Source organism: Alosa pseudoharengus, unplaced genomic scaffold, assembly GCF_046254945.1.
Source record: "Alosa pseudoharengus isolate Yale_2024_CS ecotype anadromous, Long Island Sound unplaced genomic scaffold, YU_APseudo_1.1 YU_APseudo_1.1_scf_2, whole genome shotgun sequence".
NCBI lineage: Eukaryota > Metazoa > Chordata > Actinopteri > Clupeiformes > Clupeidae > Alosa > Alosa pseudoharengus.
This window is the reverse complement of record NW_027468663.1, coordinates 12,567,095-12,591,955: the sequence shown is the minus strand read 5'-3', so window position 1 is coordinate 12,591,955 and position 24,861 is coordinate 12,567,095. Positions and strand designations below refer to the sequence as shown.

General features: G+C 47.2%; 1 protein-coding gene across 1 annotated transcript in view; it reads left to right on the top strand.

The window, feature by feature from the left end:
- Nucleotides 1-24,861, top strand: part of ephb1 (EPH receptor B1) — a 223,164-nt gene that overhangs the window by 198,124 nt on the left and 179 nt on the right. The window contains 7 exon segments of the mRNA XM_076293772.1: nucleotides 527-591; nucleotides 6,394-6,582; nucleotides 7,788-8,035; nucleotides 9,837-10,052; nucleotides 19,244-19,393; nucleotides 22,304-22,497; nucleotides 22,909-23,064. Coding sequence (XP_076149887.1) covers nucleotides 527-591; nucleotides 6,394-6,582; nucleotides 7,788-8,035; nucleotides 9,837-10,052; nucleotides 19,244-19,393; nucleotides 22,304-22,497; nucleotides 22,909-23,064 — 1,218 coding nt within the window.

The window sequence follows — 24,861 nt, the reverse complement described above, 5'->3', positions numbered from 1 at the left end:
GAATAATTAAACCGGTTGCACTAAAACTATTATGCAAATTGCTGAGTGTAATACAGCATGTATTAATGATACTGGGGTAATGACATGATGTAATGGGCTGCAAGGTGGCGGATTGTCTCTGTTAAAACCATGGGCAGACGCACCTCATCGCCACACACGCTCTTTGAAGCCCCCCCCCCTCCCCCCCCATCCTCCCCGCTGTCCTCCTCGGCCACCCTCCGCGCCGTGGCGGGGAAATAAAGTGCGGACAAGGAGTGTGGAGATGTAATCTGGACATAATTAAAATCATCTCATTCGGCACACTTTATTCCCCCTACCTTCTGCCCATTACCGGGTGGTCACTGATTCAATTTGAGTCTGGCTCCTTCCTCGCCCACTACTTCTGGCCTGAGCTGCATACACAAAGACTGCGCTAATGGTGGCCCTACACTGACTTCTGCTTTTTCTCTATTTTCCCTCTCTTCCCTCTCTTCTCTCCCTCCTCCCTTCTCCATCCTCTGGCTCCCTCTCTCCGTGGCCTGGCCAGGAAAAGAGCCTACACCAAGGATCCTGTGTACAGTGACAAGCTCCAGCATTACAGCACTGGAAGAGGTGAGTTGAACTCCGCCATTCAATACTAACCACTAACCCATACTGAGAGTGAGTGAGAGAGTGTGTGAGAGAGAGAAAGAGAGAGAGAGGGGGGGGGTATAAAACAAAGCTGAGATATGTATAAATAATCCCCTCCCCCTACTCCACTACATTTAACACACACACACATGCACCACCACTATTACCACATCCACCCCCCACCCACACCCCCTTCAACCTTCCTCTGGGTAAAAATGACATTGATTGACACATCTCAGATATAATCATGATACCCAAGCCTTTCCCCGGAACTGGGGGGTGACTGACAGCTGGGGGTTGGCTTAGCACAGAGAAAAGATGGTGTGTGTGTGTGTGTGTGTGTGTGTGTGTGTGTGTGTGTGTGTGTGTGTGTGTGTGTGTGTGTGTGTGTGTGTGTGTGTGTGTGTGTGTGTGTGTGTGTGTGTGTGTGGCGGAGGAAGGGAAGGAAGAAAAGGAAAAGTAAGAGTGGGAGATGTGTGAGCTAAATGAATAAGACGGAGACAGCGCGGCGGTGTGGCGGTGGCGAGGGGTTGGGGGGGGGGGGGGTCACAGGGAGGATGTGGGGGTTGTTGCTCGCCTGTTGAGGTTTGTCGAGCCTGACACTAAAAAAGCTCCACTAGTCTCATTTTTGTCATGCTTAAATCTGCCCTGCTCTCATTAGACCAGCTGGGGGAGTAAAAAATATGAGTCCTTTTTTTCTCTCTTGTCACTTTCTTTGGAGACCCTCTCCCTATCTCTCTCTCTCTGTCTGTCTCCATCTTTCATTTTCCATTTCAGTCTTTCACTGCTCCTCTCTTCATCTGTCTCTCATTTTCTCTTCCCTTTCTCTCTGTCTTTCTCTCTCTCCCTCTCTTTCTCTTCAGTCTCTACCCCCTCCCCTATCAGTCTTTACTTACATTGTTACAAGGGTAGGTGTTTTTATTTATTTATTATCCAGGCACCTTCTTTTGCCAGCAAAATGCAATTAACATCACTGCTCCGCAAAGGCAAGATGTGAGGCGCAAACAGCCTTGCTCATCAAATAAGCAATTTGCAGAACAAGGAGCTAAAAACGAAATATCAGTGCAACACAGAATATTCACATTTTCTTTCTACAAGTGTCCAAATTATAAGGCTTTAGCCTTGGAGGCTTTATTCCTCAGATCAGTTGCCTCATGATATGAAAGGCAGTGTTCTAATTAGAAATACCACTTGCTCTGTTTATACAAAGTGCCAATTAAGTACATGTGTATTATTTGAATAAACTACAGTCAATGGTTGTCACATGAATAAAAAAACAAGCTGTTGCTAGGCAGAAGAAAAATAATCAATACAAGCAGTTCCTTGTTTTTATTCATAATTAGAGCTGCAACACCCTCTGCAATATTTATTCAGTGCACCTTTGTAAAGGAGTAGACAAAGGAGCTGTTTTTGTCGCTAGGTCAAGATGGCTCACACAAACCTCACACATCTGGGAGTAGAATAACAAGTGAAGAGAAAGAGAATTTAAAAACACACAGACATGCACACACACACACACACACACACACACACACACACACACACACACACACACACACACACACACACACACACACACACACACACACACACACTGTCCTCTTCTCCTTTCTTTCTGTGTGTGTGTGTGTGTGTATGTGTGTGTGTGTGTGCGTGTGTGTGTGCGTGCGTGCGTGTGTGTGCGTGTGCGTGTACAGTATGTGTGTCTCTGTGATAGACGGAAAGTCTGAGGGAAAGATTAAAACAGTTCTCTGGCTCTCACAAGAAGCAGCTAAGCACAAGGCAGAGCCCTCTGAGCCTCTGTAGACTCTGCTAAAGGCTGCTGTGTGGAGGCTTTCTAGCGCTAGGCCTTTGAGTGTGTACATTCAACTAGATTCATGGTCTCTCTTTCCCATTATTTCTCTCTCTCTCTCTCTCTCCCCATCTCTGTGTTTTTGCCCATTTCTCGTTCTTCTCTGTCTCAGTGGTCTCTCTCTCTCTCTCTCTCTCTCTCTCTCTCTCTCTCTCTCTCTCTCTCTCTCTCTCTCTCTCTCTCTCTCTTTCTCACACACAGACACACACAGACACACACAGACACACACACACACACACACACACACACACACACACACAGAGCCAGTGAGCCATTGCTTCAGAGGCTCGTTAAAAGGCAGGCATCACAGCGTCTGCTGGTTCAGCATGGCCCTGGCTACCAACCTCAGGGACTTGTCTCGAGTGGCCAAGGGAACTGTGGGCTCTTCTGTTTATAGTGTGCTCTTATGTGGATGAACTTAATTTCTCTCTCTCTCTCTCTCTCTCTCTCTCTCTCTCTCTCTCTCTCTCTCTCTCTCTCTCTCTCTCTCTCTCTCTCTCTGTGTTTATGTGTCATGTGAGCATGTGTAAGACAGAGACACATTGGCCTTGAAGGCCTCTTACTGTAGTGGCTTTAAAGAGGCCTCCAGTTTTTATGTTGGTCATGGAAGGCTCTAACTTTGATGAGCATTGGCCCCTCTGTAAGCAAAGGACTTGACTCAGTTACAGTCCTACTGTTATTATACAACAAGCCCACCTGGAGGTGACATGGAGAGAGATCTCTGGACTTTACAGTCAGGAGTTTTACAGTACCATTGTCTCTCTTCAATATGAAAATCCTAGTAAGGCTAGAAAAAACAGAAACAGGCTCTTTGACCATTATGCGTAGTCTTGTTGCATAGTCTCCTTGACATTGCCTCAGATAGCGAAGGTTTTAATTCAGAATGAACTCAGATCAGGCATGTCCACTGCTATCAAGAATTTGAGCGAAAGAGTCAAGCCTACTCCCCTGACTCCTGCTAGGCTGGACGTGACATTTAGATTGCTCCCCCAGGGGCATGACCAGAGCGGAGGGGCATTAGGGACAACTTTAGTCTTCCCTTTAGGCCACCCTATCAGGCTGCAAGTGGCCCACCCATCCATGTGAGCCTGCATCGACATCCTGTAATGCTGTATGCCCCCTAGCGATCTCCGTGTGCACTATTGTGTGTATGTATTGATATTTCAGCTTGCACTAGAATACTGAGAAAAGACTGCGGTTTCCAGCTGCCCCGAATTGTTCTGTTTGTCATTCTCTAGAGATGTCTGCTGTTTCCATCTGGCTCCACTCGAATGTATTATTTTTCTCTTCTCCACCTTTTCTCTCTCTCTCTCGACTTTTAAATATCAGTTTAGTCGCCTGTGCACCCAGTGGTGCTAATCGTCCTATCTCTGTGTAAGAAAGCGGAGATATAAAGAGTATTTTTTGTAATGAAAGCCCTTGGAATAGAGAAATTTCATTAACTGGGAGGATAAGAGAAGACACAAGATAACTGCTCTGACTTTAAAGCAGCCATGTTGCTTTGCGGTGTTGTTGGCTTTTGTACCGCTCTTTATTTTTTGCACGAGCCATACCCGCACTAGACATATGGAAGTGTATGATAAATCTGTGTGTATCTGATGATTATAGGATCCCGGTCACACATCTAAACACAGTTTATTTCAAATGGCTGTGGTGAGAGGGCCAGGGAAGGAAAAATAGACAGAGCTGTTTACATCATGTGTTTGAGGTCACATCTGCCCTAGTTCATTACAATGATACATCTCTTGCTCTCTCACTCTTTCACATCTCTCTCTCTCTCTTCCTCTCTCTCTTTCTTTTCCCCTCTTTCTTTCTGTCTGTCTCTCTCTATCTGTTTGTCTCCCTCCACCTCTCCTCTTGCTCTCACAAAATTGAAATTGTATAAAGGGCAGAAATAGGGCAACTTCTGGCTTGGTGTGCAGTGCACGCTGAGATCAAGCATGCATACGATATTCACACACAAACACACACACACACACACACACACACACACACACACACACACACACACACACACACACACAGAGAGAGAGAGAGAGAGAGAGAGATATCTTAGCCATTAGATTTTAATCTTAGCCATAGAATGATAAGATGAGCTGTTAATGGCTGTTAGACTAGATGAAAATAGAGACAAACTGTTTGTGTTTTTTAATTATGGATGAAAGAAAAATGAATTTCCGTAAGAAAAGGCTGCCGGTTTGATCACATACAGGGTTGTGAGCGAGCGTGCGCTATTCATAGACCGCTTTGTTTCTCTGTAGCTCAGAGACTGATCAAATCCAGTCTTGCATGTGTATATCTTTAATATCATTCTATTGAATGTTTATTTTAAAACAACTGAAGCTCTTATGAAGTGCATGATAACGTCCGCCTCTGCAACATAAAGCAAACAGTCTTTAAGTCTAAATAATCCGGGGTACAATCATATTTAACTGCTATATCGGTGTTCTATGGAAATATATTACGTAAAAGGATATTCTTTCTAGCCTGAAAACTACATTGTAGTTCACTACATTGTACTCAGTGGTATAGACCCAGAGTAAGAAGTACACAGCAAAGGGTGACCTCATTTTGTCGTTTAATCATTTTCCTTCACCCATGTGCCGTACTCTCAGATCTCAGGGCTCATCACTACACTCCATATCTGAGGGTGTCCTTCAATGTCATTTTTTAAGACCACACACACTCACATGTAATATCCGCTTGTGTGGAGTACTGCAGCTCAGGACCTCCTGCTGGGGGGCAACAGGACATGAGCAGGAACAGTACATTCTTTTCCTTTTCCTTTGTCTCTCCTTTTGTGTCCCTGCTCGTTTCTCTGTGCGTACAAATAGTTAACACCCTGAACCTCCACACCTATTGCTTCGGCAGGGAGCAATTTGATATCGGCACAGTTTGATCTGTTTACGAGGCCCTGTGGGATGAGTATCAGTGGAAATTGGATTAATTTATATCAAAGGGCAGAGCTGCTCCCTCCCAAGGAGAGGAGACGAGGAGAGGAGACGAGGAGAGGAGGAGAGGAGAGGAGAGGAGAGGAGAGGAGACGAGGAGAGGAGAGGAGAGGAGAGGAGGAGAGGAGACGAGAGGAGAGGAGACGAGGAGAGGAGAGGAGAGGAGGCAACAAACGGGGGGTCGAGAGCACATTTATTCCCTCTGTTTCCTATCCTCCACTTGAGTTTTTTTTAATGATCAAGCCCAATTGTTTTATTGTGTCTCCTTGATATGAGGTAGGGGCTTCTCAAAGTGTATGCTTCGGCAAGGGGTTATTAGCCAGGTGCATCTGGTACATCTTGGGCTGATTTGTGCAGCCTTGTTTCCCAGCACCATGCCGAGACCTTTTGTTATTACTGACTTTTCTACACACACACACACACACATTCACACACACACACACACGCACACACACACACACACACACACACACACACACACATACACACACAGAGACACACCACACACACACACACACACACACACACACATACGCACACAGAGACACACCCCACACACACACACATACACACACACACACACACACACACACACAGATGCACATATAGCCAGTCAGAAGCACACAAACACGCAGATCCATAGATACATAGATACAAACACACACATACACACACTATGATAGAGATGCACACAGACACACACAAAAAGAAACAAACATACATACACACATAGGTACATGTATATATATATATGCATGTATGTATGTATGGGTTATACATGGGTACATGTACACTTGAGTACACACTCACACAAAAAAGACTGAGGAGGTTAAGCACATTCATTATTAGATGTAAATAAATAAATAAATGAATGAATGAATGAATGAATGAATGAATGAAACAATGAATGAAACCATGAACCTGCTGGCACAAAACAAAACCTTGAAACATGGCAGTGATCCCTATTCTTAATTGTTCTAGAACTCTCTTTGAGACCAGATCTGACTAACTGCCACTCCCCCATCGGCTGCCCGACCCACTTCTCAGGCTCCCCGGGGATGAAGATCTACATCGACCCCTTCACCTACGAGGACCCCAACGAGGCTGTGCGCGAGTTCGCCAAGGAGATCGATGTCTCCACCGTCAAAATTGAAGAAGTCATCGGGGCAGGTAAAGATTCATTTTGCTTTAATTGTGTGTGTGTGTGTGTGCCCATGTATGTGCCTGTGTCTTTGTCTGTGTGTTTTTGTTACTGTGTGTCACTGTGAATATGCTCTTACACACTAATGGCAGTAGATTAGCAGGATTTTGTATTCTGTGTGTGTGTGTGTGTGTGTGTGTGTGTGTGTGTGTGTGTGTGTGTGTGTGTGTGTGCTCCTGTGTGTAGCGGTGAATGTGCAAGCCTGTGTTTGTGTCAAGTGGCCTGTTCCGGCAGCATGTAGGCCACCTGTCCCAAGGCTGGCTGCTGGGCCACAGAAATAGCTCTGACACAGAATCACAGGCCTCTGGGTCCCCTCTCTGGAGAGCTCTGCTCCTGGAAAACCTATTGCCTCTGATCGGGCTAGACACTCACACTGAACACTACCTGACACACACACACACACACACATACACAAACACACACACATACACACACACACACACATACACACACACACACACACACACACACACACACACACACACACACACACACACACACACACACACACACACACACACACACACACACACACACACACACACACATAAACACATAGAAATTGACAGTCACCCTAACTTCCTGTCCAAGGCTGCAGTAGATACATGTGTTTGAATGTGAAGATTGCTAGAGAAGATTGCTTCGTCTGACTGCAGTATTGGAGGCCATGGGGGGAAGCGAGGACTCCTGCAGATGTGGATTAAGAGGAATTGGCTGATCTTTGCACACATCTTCTGCATATGCTTGTGAATGTCCTCTGTTTATGGTCCCCCTCTTGTTAGCTGAATGACACATATTTGACCAGGGCACAACACGTCCACATAGCACCTTACCTAATAGGTCAGGTGAGGCCAACACCGCAGGACTGGCCTCCTGTGTAGCTTGCAGGGAGTGGGCCAGATGTAGAGAGGATACATCACAATCCCCACACTATGCTTTGTTCTGTGTTTTACCAACTGAATCACAGAGGACCTCGCGGTGAGACTGAGATAGGTAAACCACCTGAGGCACTTCATCCTTTTTCTGTCTTTTTTTACAGTGCATAAGAAATGAAGAATGATACAGTATATAAGGGGAAATAGGCCTTGATGTATGCTGTGAGATTTTTGAGCATTTGACTGTACGGTAAATCTTGCGTTCCCCTCTGCGTTCCCTCTGCCTTCCCTCTCTCTAGGGGAGTTCGGGGAGGTGTATAAGGGCCGCCTGAAACTGCCAGGCAAGCGGGAGATCTACGTGGCCATCAAGACGCTGAAGGCGGGCTATTCGGAGAAGCAGAGGCGGGACTTCCTGTCGGAGGCCAGCATCATGGGCCAGTTCGACCACCCCAACATCATCCGCCTGGAGGGAGTGGTCACCAAGAGCCGCCCCGTCATGATCGTCACGGAGTTCATGGAGAACGGCGCACTGGACTCCTTCCTCCGGGTGGGTAAACGAGGGGGCGATAGCGGAGGCCGCCTCGGCTTGTGAATGTGTGTGAGAGAACTTCCTCATAGGTCAGGAGTTTGAAGTCAGACCCACACTATTTTAACATGGTGAAGTTAGTAAAAAGTAGAAAGAAGACAGTAGGAAGTAAAAGGTCCTACCACATATTAATTCCAACTCTTGAGTCCGGTAGATTAGTGCTAATTAGTGTTCATAGAATAGCCAGACATATATCAACATAATCAAAACAGTCATGATGAAATGTGGGCCAAATATGCGTAGGACAGATTACAGTGTTGATGCCATTATTAAAATGCACATGTTTAAACCAACCTCAGCCAATCCTAGAGGAGGATTATGAAGGAGTAGTGAAGGTCCTGGTCTACAGGTCAGGCAGCTAGATGAGGATCTCGCCAAAAGAGACAGGAAGGCGGAGACAAATTGGTACTCGTTTGTCGATGTGTCTGTAGTCCATATTTTCACATCTTCAAACTGTAAACCCACCTACTGCCCAAGTTATACTGGCCCAGGGATATTTCAGTCACATTGACGGCTTGTGGAGATTTCTAGTGATGGATTACTTTCTCAGATGCCTTAAGAATAACAGATTCTGCCATTTGAAAGTGTGGGAGGGAGCTTCTTCAGCGTACACAACTCTCAATCACCAATCGGAAATGCTAAGATAAGAGTAGCTTGTGGGTGTGTTCAAGCTAGAGCCTCGCCTCACTTAGCAAGCAGGACTCACACAAACAGAGATAAGACATCAGTAAATGGGTTTGACTGCCCGTGGATAAGATTAAACAACATTCCCAGAGTCGTGCGAGACAACCATAGCCTCCTTGTTAATTATTTGAGTGATGAAGTCATAAGCACCTGGTTTTGAGCATTTCTCCCTCACTCACAAATGCCAGAGTCCCTCCTCTCCGTTTTACCATTCACGCCTGGAGGTCTTAATAGACTCCATTTGGCTTTTTTTTGGATTTTTAATCAATGTTCAGCCCATTTTCCCCCCAATCCAATGGATTGGTTTTCTCTCAGCTTTGATCTAGCGTTGGTTTAAAGAGCCCCTTTGAAGTTGGCTTTGCTTGCCGCCACATCCGACTTGTGTTCCCATCGATCTTCCTACCCCCATGTTTGCTAGTGAGCACAAGGTTCAAAGAATGCACTTCAGACATGGACGAAGGTAGGGTGGGGGTCGGGGTGGTGATGGGGTGGTGGGTGGGGGGGACAAGGTTTATCAGCCTTCTAACCTCAAAGACTCACATTTTCATGTCTTTCAGCACATCGAGAATGTGTTTTTTTTTGGCAGAATAGTCTTTTCAAGAGCAAGGCCTTTGGGAAATTGAAATGTTCTCAGAGCGCGCACAAAAAAAGAGAAAAGATTTTAACATCAATAGAACAGCCAATGTTCTGTGCATCAATGGCGTCTGATTGAGTGCATTCAAAAGAAGCACGCATGCAGTAGTAAACACATTGGGTGACGGCCTCTCATGTTTGGATGTGTCGGCCCCCATCTGCTCTTTTAGTCAGTTAACTGTGCGTTGACCATACATCACTCCCGCTGAGCACATACAGAATGAAAACTGTCCAGAACACACACACACACACACACACCATTGGGCTTGGCCTTCACTAGTGACCTTCCCCACCTTTATAACCTGATAAAATGTTTGTGTGTGTGTTTGGGAGAGGGAAGCGGTGAGCTCTCTTTGACAGCTGTGTGACATTGCCTTTGTTTTTTGACATTGCCCCCCATTACACACTCTCTTCTCTCCTTCAATCCCCACGGCAACCTCCGCAGCAAAACGACGGCCAGTTCACCGTCATCCAGCTGGTGGGCATGTTGCGCGGCATCGCGGCCGGCATGAAGTACCTGTCGGAGATGAACTACGTCCACCGCGACCTGGCCGCCCGCAACATCCTGGTCAACAGCAACCTGGTGTGCAAAGTGTCCGACTTTGGCCTGTCACGCTACTTGCAGGACGACACCTCCGACCCCACCTACACCAGCTCCCTGGTAAGCTCTCGTCCACTCCTGCATCCGGCTCCCCTCTGCTCTGCACAAATATGTGCACTCATGGTCTAACACAAGACACGTCTCCTATCTCTGCAGTTATATCCTTGAAACGTCTTTGCTTGTGTGTGTGTGTGTGTGTGTGTGTGTGTGTGTGTGTGTGTGTGTGTGTGTGTGTGTGTGTGTGTGTGTGTGTGTGTGTGTGTGTGTGTGTGTGTGTGTGTGTGTGTGTGTGTGTGTGTGTGTGTGTGTGTGTGTGTGTGTGTGTGTGTGTTTGCTGAGGCCCTGATGTAATGTGGTCTCGCTGCCCTTTTCACCCATTGGTCAAATAAACAGGCAAATAAATGACCAGTCAGCATGGTTGGAGGGGGTGTTGCATTGTTAGTCTGTAACATGTTAGCACTAGGGCTGGACACACTGATTTGAATGCAGGAGGAGTTCACTGGGAGACTGCTGATGCCGCTGGCCACTGAGGCCCACTGGACTCCAATCAGACCAGCCTTTACCCAGACTTCCCTTCTTATTATTACTACTGTCTGTGCCCTGGAAGGAAAGCTCCTTATGAGTTGCTGGGAGCGTCAGGTCTGCTATAATTAACTAATGTATTCAAAAACAACATTTCCACAACACTTGAGTCTGTCTACAGCTCAGCTCATAAAGATTTGTTTTTCATGTTTATGGATGATTTAGCATTGCAATCTCATAGCGGCTTTAGGAGCCAGCGTTTGTGTGTGTGTGTGTGTGTGTGTGTGTGTGTGTGTGTGTGTGTGTGTGTGTGTGTGTGTGTGTGTGTGAGAGAGAGAGAGAGAACGAGACACACAGAGAGAGTGAGAGAGAAAGAGAAGAGAGAGAAAAATGGAGAGAGAGGTCTGGCCTTTTGGTTTGTTGTCAAAGGACAGCAGGACAGCACTTGAAAGCAACAGCCTCAGCCCAGTCTTTTATTAAAAACAATCCACTGTCTGCCAAATGAATGCATCCCTTTGTGTGGAAAGCCTGCTTTTGCAGCATGTCTCTTCATTTACTGCACTTGTGGTGAATAAGCAGAAAGATGGTTGCCATAGAGAGCTGAAGACTGTAGTCTTCTCCAGGATGACATAGGAAGACATTTTGAGCTCTGAGTGAGTGCAGAAAAGAGGCTGAGCAGACACGCCACAAGCCTCCTGTGGAGACTGCTGATTGACAGGAGACTGAAATACAAGTGTGAACAGGGTGTTAAAATGGCTGGAAGTGATTCTGTCATCCATCCATCCATCCATCCATCCATCCATCCATCCTGTGGTTGTTATGTTAATGCCCCCAGGGTCACATTGGCCTCAGGGTTACAGAAGGAGTTGCTATAATTGGCATTGATAATATTGCGGTGTGCCACTTCCTATATAGGAAGGGTGTACAGTATGTACAGTATGTGAGGCTGCAGGTGATTTGAATACATTAAATACATACGGTATGTTTTTAACCCCTGCCATTTACACTTTGGCTATTTTTGCTGCATCCATGTTATTATGGATTTGTGACTGAGGAAGATATGATGTTTGTTGGGATTTTTAGAGATTCTACTTGAATATTGCACATGTGGTGGATTTCAATTCTCTCACTCTGTTAAACTATGACTGTAACGCTCCATCTATACATGGTAACTGTAATAAAACTAAAAAGTAAATTAAGCAGAATCCAAATTATTAATAAGTCAGTAATATTGTTGGCATCATTTCTGTTGATGTTTACAACTTTTCTATTTCTGTGTGTGTGTGTGTGTGATTGGCTGGGTTATGTGTGTACTGCCTTGGCCAAGCATGTGGGCTTGTATGTACTCACTCGGGTCCAGTTCACTGTTAATTAATCCACGCAGCGTCGGTGGCGGCCGCCCCTTGGCTCTGTGACCTCGACCGTTATGAGCCAAGTGCAGGCAATCTCCGAGCAAGGCCACGGCGTGCCGGGCAAGGCCACAGGAATCAGGGAAATTACATTTCGCTGACAGGGCCTGATTTACTCACACATTGACCTCCTCCGATAAATTAGCACCCTTTTTCATTTTTGCTCTTCTTCTTTATTTCATTTTATTTTTGCCTCCCTCTCTACTGTTTCTGCCCACCAATTAAGTTTGCTGCCTCCCTGCACAAAGCTGTTGGATGGGTACTTAATTGCATTTGATTAACCCGGCGGTTCACTTAGAGCTCAGGGCACTGCCCTCAGACCAGTTTACTGCAGATGAGAAAGTGGGCTTGACGTGTCTGTGTGTGTGTGTTTGTGTGTGTGTGTGTGTGTGTGTGTGTATGTGTGGGCGTGTGGGCTTCACGTGTGTGTGTGTCCTCCACTCTAGAAATCAACCCTCCACTGGGGAAGTATAGATTATTCCATCCATCTATTTATGGATTTGCCATGTGATCCCCCACACCACCTTTCAATATAATGATTCATCCATCCATAATGTCATCCCACCCTACACCCACCCCTCAGTGTGGCAGCTCCTGTTTGGGAGAGTCTGGAGTAATGTGTGTGTATGTGTGTGTGTGTGTTTCTGTGTGTGTGTGTTTGGCTATTCCGTAAGTTTACAGGCAGCCCAGAGCGTGGGGGTCACGCTGGAGTGACATCCAGGGCGGCCTCTCTCGGCTCTCGCCTGGGCCCAGTTTAGAGGTGAGGTCGAGGGGAGAGCTCATCTGTCAACCTCCATGACCCTCCAGGGATGGTCGGTTAGCTTCGCTTCACTGCCACCAGCAGCTGTCTGTGTATCCGGCCGCCCCGCTCTCTCCATTTGCATCCTTTCTGACGTTCTCTCCTTCTCAGCATATGGCCACAGCCTTCTGTTGTTTTCATTTTACACAATGGCTGGAATGCACACTCTGCAAAGGTTTAGATGTATTCAATTCAACCACGTGTGCTCAGAACAAGGGAATGGTATTCATTTCCCTGAAAAAAAAAAAAAACATAAGAAACAAAGAAATCAAAAGACAGCAAAGAAATCACAGCAGTGGCCACTCTCCATGACGGAACCAAGCAGTGATGCCCTTGCACTAACCTCATCTGTCCTGGGCAGCCTCGCTTCATCCTGTGGACACTGTGGATCAATGTGCTGGTTTTACTGGGACTGATAGTTTGGACTTGGGAGGGGTTGGGGTGATGGTGGTGGTGGTGGTGATGGTTGTGGTTGTCGAAGGGTGGAGGTTAGGGAGTTAAAATTGAAAAACACCCCCCCCCCCACCTCCCCCATCCAATGCCCCTGCTCTCTCTCCTGTGCCACAGTGAAAAATGCTGCCGGCTGGCATTCTGGCACCTTCCATTACGGATGTGGATGGTTCAGTGTGATTTCAAATGGAAAAACGAAACTATTTGCACTCCAGCGAGAGCGGAGGGGTGGGAGCCCCCTCTTCACCTGAAGCATTTTTCTCCTTTTCATTCTTTCTTTCCGTCTGTCTTTCTTTCATTCATTCTTTTTTCTAAAAACTCTGACAGGCATGCTGCTGTCGCTTGGCGGAGGTGCCAGTTTTCGGGATTTTGATTTGGGATTTCACAGTGATTACCAGCCGTGTGCTGCCCCCATTACCCAGTCGTGTTTGCTGGGAATCGATTTGCTGCCGCCAAGCTCCCCCAAACAGCACGAGCCGCCCAGACAGTTTGGGGGGGACGCAAAAACGGTGAAGATCATCTCCACCCCCCCCCCCATTAATATGTAAAGGAAGGACATGACAAATATGAGCCTTCACATGCTGTCATCCGACACCTAACAAAGGCTGTCAGAAGCTCACCTGCTTTTGATAAATGCCAGCTGACAAACGCTGGCGAAGCGGAGCATCGACCCTGCCTGTCCGCGGCTGTCTGCAGCCATGCTGGCCCTGCATAACTCATACAGGATCAATGTGGAGCACGCAGACAGGTGGGGGCTCGGCCCAGCCAGGCGGCAGGTGTCAGCAGTACGAGAGGCTGTACTCCACCCAACCCCCACCCAAAAACCGCACCACCCACGCCACACGTGGCTGTTTACCGGATTGGATATTTACACTGAGAGACAGAAAGGGAAGAGCAGAGGATTGGAGGAGGAAGAAGAAAAGCTTCATCAAAAGCCATTAACTAGGTTATAAAATCCAAGGTTATAATCTAATATGTTTTTTTTTTTTTTTTAAATGGGGATCAAGGCAAATGAAATCAGAAGCGCATGGCTAGAGGATTAGCGTGTGGAGATGTTGAGGTTTAATTTGCGTTGGGCCCCTCTGGCACCTGGGGCTTACCGTCTGTGAGGGCCCAGAGCCTCGCTTGGTTTGACCCCCCCGCCCCACCCCACCTCCAGGCTTGCGGAGGAGCGAGGAGATTGTGTGTGTAGATTGGGCTTGTAAATAGATTTCCTGGCTAATGTTATTGCGCCACAAATTAGACTTTAGTCTCAAGTGGTCATTTTCGGAATGGGGAGATATGACTGAATTAGATTGATGCCTTTTGTTATGTGATGAGTTGGGCACAGTCAAGCCAGACAGACAGAGATGATGTGATTTCATTTGGAGTTTGATTTTATTTTTACGTAATTACCAAATGAATGTTCAATGGGCACTTTTACATTTTTAATGGCAGTCTACCTTTTAACATTCGTTCATTCATCTCTCTCTCTCTTTCTCTCTCTCTCTCTCTCTCTCTCTCTCTCTCTCTCTGTGTGTGTGTGTGTGGAATCCTAACCCTTTTGTTACAAATTTAATTGCTGGAAACATATCCCCCATCCGGCCCCAACATGTGAAATGATGCATTTAATCCTGCATGATGAGGCATGGCTCACTGCTGCCTCTCAGACAAGCAAAAGGCCCTTCTTCCTGCAGGAGCTATGGAAATGCAGGTCCATTTCCTCCTTACTGAGCGGGAAAAAACTGTCCATTGCCAATCGTTTCGTCCTCGGGACATTAAATGGCTATTGATGGAGCACTTTCTCCCTTGCCTAAGTAAATGTGCTTACTATCATTTCAGTTTGCTTTGTTTAGAGGAAGATAAAAGCCATCATGGCAAACTGCTGCGGCAGCTGAACTAGAGAAAGGCTATGCATTCCTTTTCCTCTTTCTCTGTTTGGAACTTTGAAAGATGCAACGAGAGTGAGAGAGAGAGAGAGACAGACAGACAGAGAGAGACGTGCTTTCTGAGATGAAACGGTATTGTGCCCATTATCTCCTGCCCTATGGAATATTGTGTGTGTTGGTGTCTCTGAATATTTAGAGTAGCTACTTTGCATGTCATTAATGGGACTCTACTGTTTTTAGACTTTTTGTTCTCAGGAGAAAGTAAAACCATTTCATGATTGGGTCCATCTGTCATGGTTGTCTTTCTCTAACCCCATATGTTTTTGATTTTGATACACACACCAACTCACACACACACATTTTGCACACACACTCACTCTCACACACACACACTCACACTCACACTCACACACACACACACACACACACACACACACACACACACACACACACACACACTCACACACACACACACGCGTGTTTGTATGTGTCACATCTCGCCCGCTGTCAGCTTTTGATCACAAACAATTCCTCACCTGCCACCGAGCCCCCATTCCCTTTTCTCACCTGCCGCCACCTTCACGCACCCATCTGTCTCCTCCTCTTAACCTGACATCCAGCGCTGGCTATGGCCAGGCTCCCCAGCTGTGCTGCTCCACTCCTGTCACTCTGTTTACAGGGCGACTCCCTCACCATTTCCCCCCCTCACCTGACCCACGTTACACCTCCCGACCTCCTCCAAAGACGTCCATCTCTTACTGAACCCCAACCGGTCACACATGTGGAGGAGACCCCCGCTGCCACATCGCTAATCGTCACGTTTTCCAGAGCTCACGTGGTACCCACCATTCCGACTGTTTACTCTTTTTGCGATTATTTTCCTTCTATTCATGTCGTTTACTCTTCATGGCTGTTACCACTCCTCTCTTCTGTCTTCCCACCCCTCTGGAGACACGAGATGTAAATGGCCGATGTTAATGGCTTCTCTGCTGTGTAGGGATAAGTCGGGTCGCGATATCTTTTGTGTGCGCCCTGGCTGCGTGCGAGTGATGTGTGATGTGGAGACCACGGCTGATTGGCTCAGACTCGTCCGCCGGAGCGCGGCGTGAAGGTCAGCTCACTCACGTCAGGTGTCCGCTCTCGTTTAGCTCGCCTCTCTTTTCCCTTTCTTTCATGTCGAGATGACACCAGAGGTCAGAGAGGAGAGGGGAGAATGGTTAAGGGGAAGGGAAGGTACGGGGGGGGGGAGATGAGAGGTGTAAATACCTGTTGTCGACATCTCCGGAGCTGAACACAGAAAGGAAGCGTGACATGATGGCATGTTTTGGGGTTGTGTGTGTGTGTGTGTGTGTGCGTGTGTGTGTGTGTTTGTGTGGATGTGCATATGTGTGTGGGTGTGTGTACCATCTGTGAGGCTGTGTTGACACTAGACCTGTTTTTTAATTCCCACCGCAGCGTCTATTTCCCTCTGCAGCGCTAGCTCTCTCTCCCGCCACGCAGCGGGATTCCCACCTCTCTCGGGAGCACCTAATGAAAGAGAGGTGGAAGAATGAAACAAGAAAGAGAGAAAAAAGAGAGAAAAGGAGCGATAGGAAGAATAATACAGAGGGGTGGGGGGTGTGGGGTGAAAAAAGGGCCTTTATTATATATATGCCTCCTCCGCTCTGTTTGCTTTTGCATCATGGCAATTTGCTTTATTGGAGTGCAGTTTTGGCAGTGGCCTCGCTTCAGCCTCCAGCGTTAATTACGGGGGATCTGCACGGTCGCCCGTGACTCCACAGCCGTGGAAATGTTATTAGCAGGGCCCTGGCACCCGCCCCGGCCACGTGCGGCTGCCGTGTGAGGGTCCCCGGTGACACCGCCACCACACTGATGGAGCTCCAGTCACCACACACTCGTCGGGGGCACAGAGGGAGCTGTGGGGGGTTCAGAAAGGGCAAGAGCAAGTCTGTGTCTGGTTGTTCATGTCTGTGTACACGTTTGGTGGGAGTGTGTGTGTGTGTGTGTGTGTGTGTGTGTGTGTGTGTGTGTGTGTGTGTGTGTTGTATGTTGTATTCATATCAGCATGTGTTTGGGGTGTTGGAGGAAGGAGCCAGTGGAATAGGTGAAGTTGGAGGAAGCTAGGATGACAGCAAACAGCTGCAACCCAAAAGCGTGGCCCAGAATGGTGTGATGAAAAGGCTGGGCCGGGCTGGGCTCCTTCCCCGGAGTTTTGTCATTATTTCCACAAATTGCTTTGTGCAACCAGCACAGCTCATTTTGTACCGTGGGCTCAAAGGAATCCTGAGTATGTGCAGAGCATTTTTGAAGCTTCTTTGTTTCTCATTTGGTCTCATATAGACTTGTAGTGTGATGTGTCTTTCATTGCCTTCGTTTGCTGTTATGTATTCCAATTGTCAGGGTTTAGGTAGAAGGCTTTTGTGTAATTTGGGAGATTTCAGAACACACTCAGTACTGTATGTTGTTCAGTTTTTGAACACTCACTCACACAAAAAACATCTTAATATGGCCAAATACTCACATACAACATTACAAATCACATGTACACAAATACCAATCCTTACACAAACACCCGCGTGCGTGCGTGCGTGCGTGCGTGCGTGCGTGCGTGCGTGCGTGCGTGTGTGTGCGTGTGTGTGTGTGTGTGTGAGCGCGTGCTGTGGAGCATGGCACTAATGAGTTGACGGTCCTCACACTCCCACGTCCAGCTCCCCTCGCCACGTCTTCCCCCTGTCCAGCCCCCTCGGCCGCCTCCACTTTGAAACATTTAAAAAAGCCCCGCTCAGGAGCATGGCCACGGGACGTGCTAATCCCCCCCCCCCTCTCTTATCCAGGCTTATCTACGAATGCACACTGTCAAACTAATTGGCATTATTAAGCTTTCTCACTCGCTGCCCCAGACAAGCCGGTGGCTGCCCTGGCAAGCAGAGGGGGGAGAGGGGAAAAAAAAATCAGTGCACAAACAGGTGTGTGGGGAATCTTAAACAAGTGCCTGTCAATTTCAATCAGCACATTACATGCCCTGCCCAGGGGCCCCAGGTAGACCAATTACTAACAGACACGCTTGGTGCTGGCTCGAGGAGCGCCAGCCGAAGCCCATTCAAACTTCCCTCTCTCAGACGGCGGGGGTGGGGGGCAGAGTTGGGAACATTTGATGTGGATCGATGCACAGAGGGCAAATTGCATTTGAGGTCACGTACAGATTTGCACCCCACCCCCACCCCTCTTCCATCGCCTCCCTCCGCACACCCCCCCAACCCCCTGGCCAGGTTGGGTCAATAAGGAGTGAGGGAGTGAAAAGAGGGAGAGAGGGAGGGAGGGGCAGGAGGGAAAGAGGGCTGCGATGGATGGATGGAAGTGGGAGATTCGACATGCTGCTTGCTCCACCTCAACATGGCTACTTTGGGCCTCTAATTGTCACAGTGGTCAGGTCTATGACCGAGTGAACGAGAACACCACACCACGCACAGCCCACTCTCAGGGGACGTGCTGGAGGAGACTGCATTGTTAAAAGATTCACTAGTAGAGCTCAGTCCACAGACTTCATAATTGTGCCATTGCTTATTCTCCTCCTAGACCAAAGGGTAGACCACTAAGGTCCAGGGGCTGGGGGATCTATGCATGAGTTCCAGCTTGCCTATGACTTAGTCGTAAATCATCGCAATGATGTTATTCGGGATAACACACAATATCAAGTGGTCAGCTCTCCTTATCTACACAGTAGTTGACAGAGATTGTATCAGGTCATTTGTGTTCCTTTTGAAAAGAAATTACATTTAACTGTGAAACACATTCTCACAATGAAATTGTTCTAATTCAACATTGTGCGTCACAAAAAGGAGCAGAATGGTACTGCCTACCTAGCTAAGAAATGGGAGTAGTGACTGTTGATAGTTTACTGAAGAAATGACTGATTAGTGATTATTGATTAACTAAATGTTTAATTAATGCACTTTTCCATAAATTAGTGTATGATTTACTTTGCTCCTATATGTCCACCATGTTATGCTATTTTATTTGTTGTTTTATGTTGTTATTTTCACACACACGGTTAATTTGATATTTATAGAAAGTGACCAGATGACTTGCAAAAGTAACAAAGTTTCTCTCTCTGTGTCTGTCTCTCTGTCACTCCGTCTGTTATTACCCCCCACACACACACACACCACCCCCACCCCCTTCTTTGTCTGTCTGTTGCATCAGGGTGGCAAGATTCCGGTGAGGTGGACATCGCCTGAGGCCATCGCCTACAGGAAGTTCACATCTGCCAGCGACGTGTGGAGCTACGGCATCGTCATGTGGGAGGTGATGTCCTTCGGCGAGAGGCCCTACTGGGACATGTCCAACCAAGACGTGAGTTGTCCTCATTCCACCCTACTTAGCACGTCAAGGCCACTCAGAGAGAAAGCACACGCAGGCTGTATGATTTGACACCGTGAACAGATGAACAGATGCGTAGATGTGCGTGAAGGCAAATGTTTACGTCCAGCTGGCTATGTTGGTTTGTTTGTTTGTGTGTGAATGTATGTTTATAACGATGGGATGGTCAGGAGGGCTTGGGTGATCTAACAGAAAGCCGACTAGGAAAATACAGCTGTGTGCAGTGAGGCGAGTGTCATAAAGACAGAGGGTTACACCAGAAGTGTTTTTATTTCTGTATACAGTAGAGCTATTTCTCTATAAGCTGGTTCGGCTGCAGGGTCACAGTAAAATGGCTGATTTTTCCTCTCCTTGAGAGAGAAAGAGAGAGAGAGAGAGAGATAGAATGTGTGAAAGAGTGAGAAACTGAGAGAGACAGAGACAGTGTGTCATACGAAGTGTGTGTGCATGAGGAAGAGTGAGAGAGAGAAAGAGAGAGTGAAAGAGTGAGAGGGAGAGCGTGCAGCTGACTCTGTGCTGATGTCCGCTGGAACGGAGTGGTCGCTGCGGGAGTCATTGCCCGCGCTCTCTTTAGCCAGCTGCCGGCTCTGGACACTGTAGCCAAGTCTCCGGCCAGTAGAGCAGATGTTTCATTCTGTGGCCAGGGAAGAGTGGTGTGTGTGTGTATGCGTGTGTGTGTGTGTGTGTGGGGGGGGGGGGGGGGGGGGTCATGTTGGCAGGTCTTGTCTTGTGTGTGTCACACATTGCACACACACACAGGCATATAGACACTCACCAGCATCGCTTCCTGTTTTAAATATGATTAGCTTCAGAAAAACTGTCCCTGCCACAATCTGCCCTGGAGGTATTCATCTGTCTCATATGAAGATGTCATGTGCAAAGACAAAGTCATCATGATAGGGAACAAAGAACAAACACGGATGTGAAACCTGAACCGCGAATATTTTGGATTCTGAATCGCCGCCAAAATCCCGCCCGGTAATCAGTGATCTGCAATCAGACCTTCAGCAGACATGAGAAGATTTCAGGGAGGAAAAAAAGAGAGAAGAAAATGTGACAAGTGTCAGCTTTTCATTAAAGCGCGCTTTCTTCTTATAGCCCAGCTAATCAATCATTCGCACAGCGAGGAGCTCTCGTCCTGTGTCCTCATTTAGTCGTCCCCTCACCCATCTCACCCCCCATTTCTCCCCGTCTTGGTGAACCCGTGATTAACCAATGCCAAAATGGCAAGGGCCTATAGAGCCCTCGCGTTTCCACGGCGACCGCTCACGCTGCCAATCCCGTTAGCACATGAGTTATCGGCCCCTATACTGGTAGACTCTGTGGCCTTTGTGTCTCTGCCTTGAAAACATACAGAGAGACAGAGGGAGAGAAAGAGAGGAAAGAGGAAGAAACAGACACATGTGTAGAAAGAGAGAAGTTTCATAAATCTTAGAAATCTTAGGTGAACACACACACACACACAGAGACACACAGACACACACACACACTCACTCACACACACATGCACGCACACACAGATGCACACACTGCACATTCTTGCAATTTCATGCTTTACTGTACCTGCTGGCTTTAGCAAAGTAATTACGAGCGAGTGGATTATCCAATAGTAGATCAAATGAGAAGGGAGAGGGGCGACGTGCTTAAAATAGGCGCAGGCTTTCAGCAGACGCACCCCTAGCCAGGGTTAGCATGTCAGCACTAGCAAGGGCACTGATTGTTAAATGGGTGGAACAGCCTTGGCACAGAGGGGATTCTGGGGGTGGGGGTGATGGTGTCCGTACACAGCAGTGCTCTCCTCCGCTGCTCTATGGCCTAGAGGGTCATCATATCTGTAAACAATCTGGACGGAGGCCATCCATCCACAGAGCTCTGGTGCCCCCCCCCCCTCCCAGCTCCATTCACTATATCAGTTCTCCAAACCTTATTTTATAACAATTTCTCTGTGTATTTATATACACTGTCAATCTGTGCTTCCTGCTGGCCTGACAGCAATGAGCTTGGATCACATGCAAACTACACAAACCTCTGCAGACAGCAGAGATGTGATATCCTGCTGAGAAAGCACTATCTTCTTTCAGGTGGTGTGGGTCAGGTATTTTAAGATAAAGAGTCAGAGGAAGTAGAGTGAGATGGTGGAGAGGATGTGGCTTACAGAGGTGACAACTGGGGAAGAACCAAATGGCTGTTTCAAACCACCTACTTGCACACTTCAAATGCTTAGTTTAAGTATATAGTGCAGATATTGGGACAATACTTAACATCATTAAGTACTTAACATCTTAACATCAAATACTTAACATCACCATGACACTCACTCACACAGAGCACCTTACCTTACCTTACTATGCACAAAGAATCACAGGCTCAGTCCCTGCTTCAGTCATTGCAAGCGCCTCTGATTGATTAATCACCACTATGTGGATACTGTTTTTAGAATTGATTTAGATTAAGTGTTAGTTAGTATAATTTGTATTTTAGTATATTTAGTATATTCTTTATCTTCTACTGTCCTTATTGCTTAGTTGTGTTTTTATATTATATACTTTAATTACTTTTTCTGCTGTTAAAGAATGTGTATGTGTTGTCTGTATGCTGCTGAGACCTTGAATTTCCCCTGGGGATCTATAAAGTATCTATCTATCTATCTATCTATCTATCTATCTATCTATCGAAAAGTGGGCACAATACAAATAAGCGCTCAGTTCACACTAGCAATGTACTGACGGAAGTATGCGGTTTGAGACACAACATATGTGTCCATTTTCTACACCATGCTGTTGCTATATGCTAACTTCAGGCTCTGTGGCTAGCTCAGAGTCATTAGCTGTGCGTTGTTCATTGTTTATCTTGGACCAAATGGACTGTCATGGGTGTTGGCAGGTGATCAACGCCATCGAGCAGGACTACCGGCTGCCACCGCCCATGGACTGCCCTGCCGCCCTGCATCAGCTCATGTTGGACTGCTGGCAGAAGGACCGCAACGCCCGGCCGCGCTTCAACGACATCGTCAACACGCTGGACAAGCTCATCCGCAACCCCACCAGCTTGAAGGCAATGGCCAGCATGCCCCCTGTGTGAGTGGTACACACACACACACACACACACACACACACACACACACACACATTGTAGATGTTTTGAGTACTGAACAGATGCATCTGTATATGTGCAGAAGCAAAAAAGAAATGCCCCGCTGTGGTGACTGCAATTAGATAAATGCTGAAAAAACAGATCCATACACACAAACACACATTCACACACACACACACACACACACACACACACACACACACACACACACACAGACATACCCAGACATGTGCTCTCTCTCTCTCTCGCTCTCTCTCTTTCTCTCTCTCTCACACACACACACACACACACACACACACACACACACACACATTCACACACTCATGCTGCGTGTCTGTCATAAGCCCTGCGTGGTGTAATGTGTGTGTCGGCCGGTGGCCTGTTCCCTCCTGCAGGCCCTCACAGCCCCTGCTGGACAGGTCGGTGCCGGACTTCAACACCTTCAGCTCGGTGGAGGAGTGGCTGGCGGCCATCAAGATGAGCCAGTACCGAGACAACTTCCTCAACTCCGGCTTCACATCACTCCAGCTGGTGGCACAGATGACCTCAGAGTGAGCGCCCTCTCTCACACACACACACACACACATACACACACACACATAGGGGAGATGGGGGGGTTCTGGTGTCAGGGAAAATCAGAACCCCCCCCCCCCCTCCCCATCTCCTCTCTCTCTCTCTCTCTCTCTCTCTCTCTCTCTCTCTCTCTCTCGCCTCACTCTGTCCCCACGTCACCTCCCAGAAAATGACCCACTGGACACAGCACTGTTATTTTAGAAGCTCAGGCTTCCTGGGGCTCTCGGCACATAAAACAATGACGTGTCACGTCTGGCTGAATCCCCTCTGTGACATTCTCTATGTAGCCACTATCTCTCAATTGTTGCGTTTTCTGCATTTCTCAGTAACAGAACTATCTGACTTGACTCACACGTTTGAAAAAGATTGTGGCAGAGTGAGAGCAGAATATTAATTGGAAATAAAAAGGAAAAGATTTGGAAAATTGTTGGGGCATGAAGAAGGTTCTTTGAAGACAGCTTACATTGTTCTGAGCAGATGGCAGCGGGGTGCTGGAAAGGCTATCTCCAGAAGGCAGCACTCGCCATGATCTGACTACATCTAAACGATGTTTCAACTTTCACTCCTAGATGTGAAAATCTCATTACCTCTCTCTTTCTCTCTCTCTCTCTGTCTTCCTCTCTCTGATTTGAACAATATTTTACTTTCTCACACTGCACCCCTCTTGGTCTCCCTCTCTCTCACACACTTTTTCTCTCTTTCTCTCTATCCATCTCTCTGCTCTTCCCTCTCCTGGTCTCTGTTTTTTTTCACTTACTCTATCTCTTCCTCTCTAACTATCTCCCAGCCTTCCTTCTTATGGTTTCTCTCTTTTTCATTTTCTCTCGCTATCTCTGTGGTCTCCCACTTCTTGGTCTCTCTCTCTCTATCTCTGTCTTTCCCACCTTTGATGTAATGCACTCACATGCATGCGTTCCGAACACGGGCATGAACAAAGACTGGTGCCTGATAAGATGTGTGATCCGCTGTTAATTAGTAGCCAGGTTATAATCCTTTGCTCAAACACAGACTCGCACACTCTCTGCGCTTTCATGTGCTAATGCGCCGAAGCGCCTTGCCCCTGCTTCAGTCAGTTGGGGAGTGGGCGGCTTGCCGCCAAGGTCTTCTCCGCCAAGGTCTTCTCCGCCAACGTCCTCTTATCTGTTTATAGAGGCTAGCAGTGCGAATTTAATCGTCAGTTTGGAGGGAGAGAAAAACAAAAACAAAAGTGTTAGTCGTTCTTGAGCTCCTGAGAATTAATTAAATATGTGTTTGCTCTAGTCTCTCATGGATGCTTTGTGACATCCCTCCTCACACACACACACACACACACACGTGCGCACACACACACAACACACACACACACAAACAGAAACACACACACACACACACACACACACACACACACACACACACACACTCACACCAATAAAAATACAGTAAAAATAAAAATTGCCTTCATGTTTGGGGATGTTTGGTGTGTGTTTGAACATGCCTGTTGATTCTGTTGATTAGCACATGAATACAGGCTCCAGGTGCCGGGGAAGGGGGGGGGGCAGCCTTGTTTAGACTAAGAGCACTATCAAAGGGCCCATTTGGCATAAAGAGTTTTTTTTTCCGCTTCTCTGTTGAATCTGTGCCGTGTGTGCACATAAAGTTACAGCTGTTTGTGCATTTATGTGATTGTGCTTATGCATTATTTCCATATTAACTGGGTAGCGCATCATACACACACACACACACACACACACACACACACACACACACACACACACACACACACACCACCCTGTGCA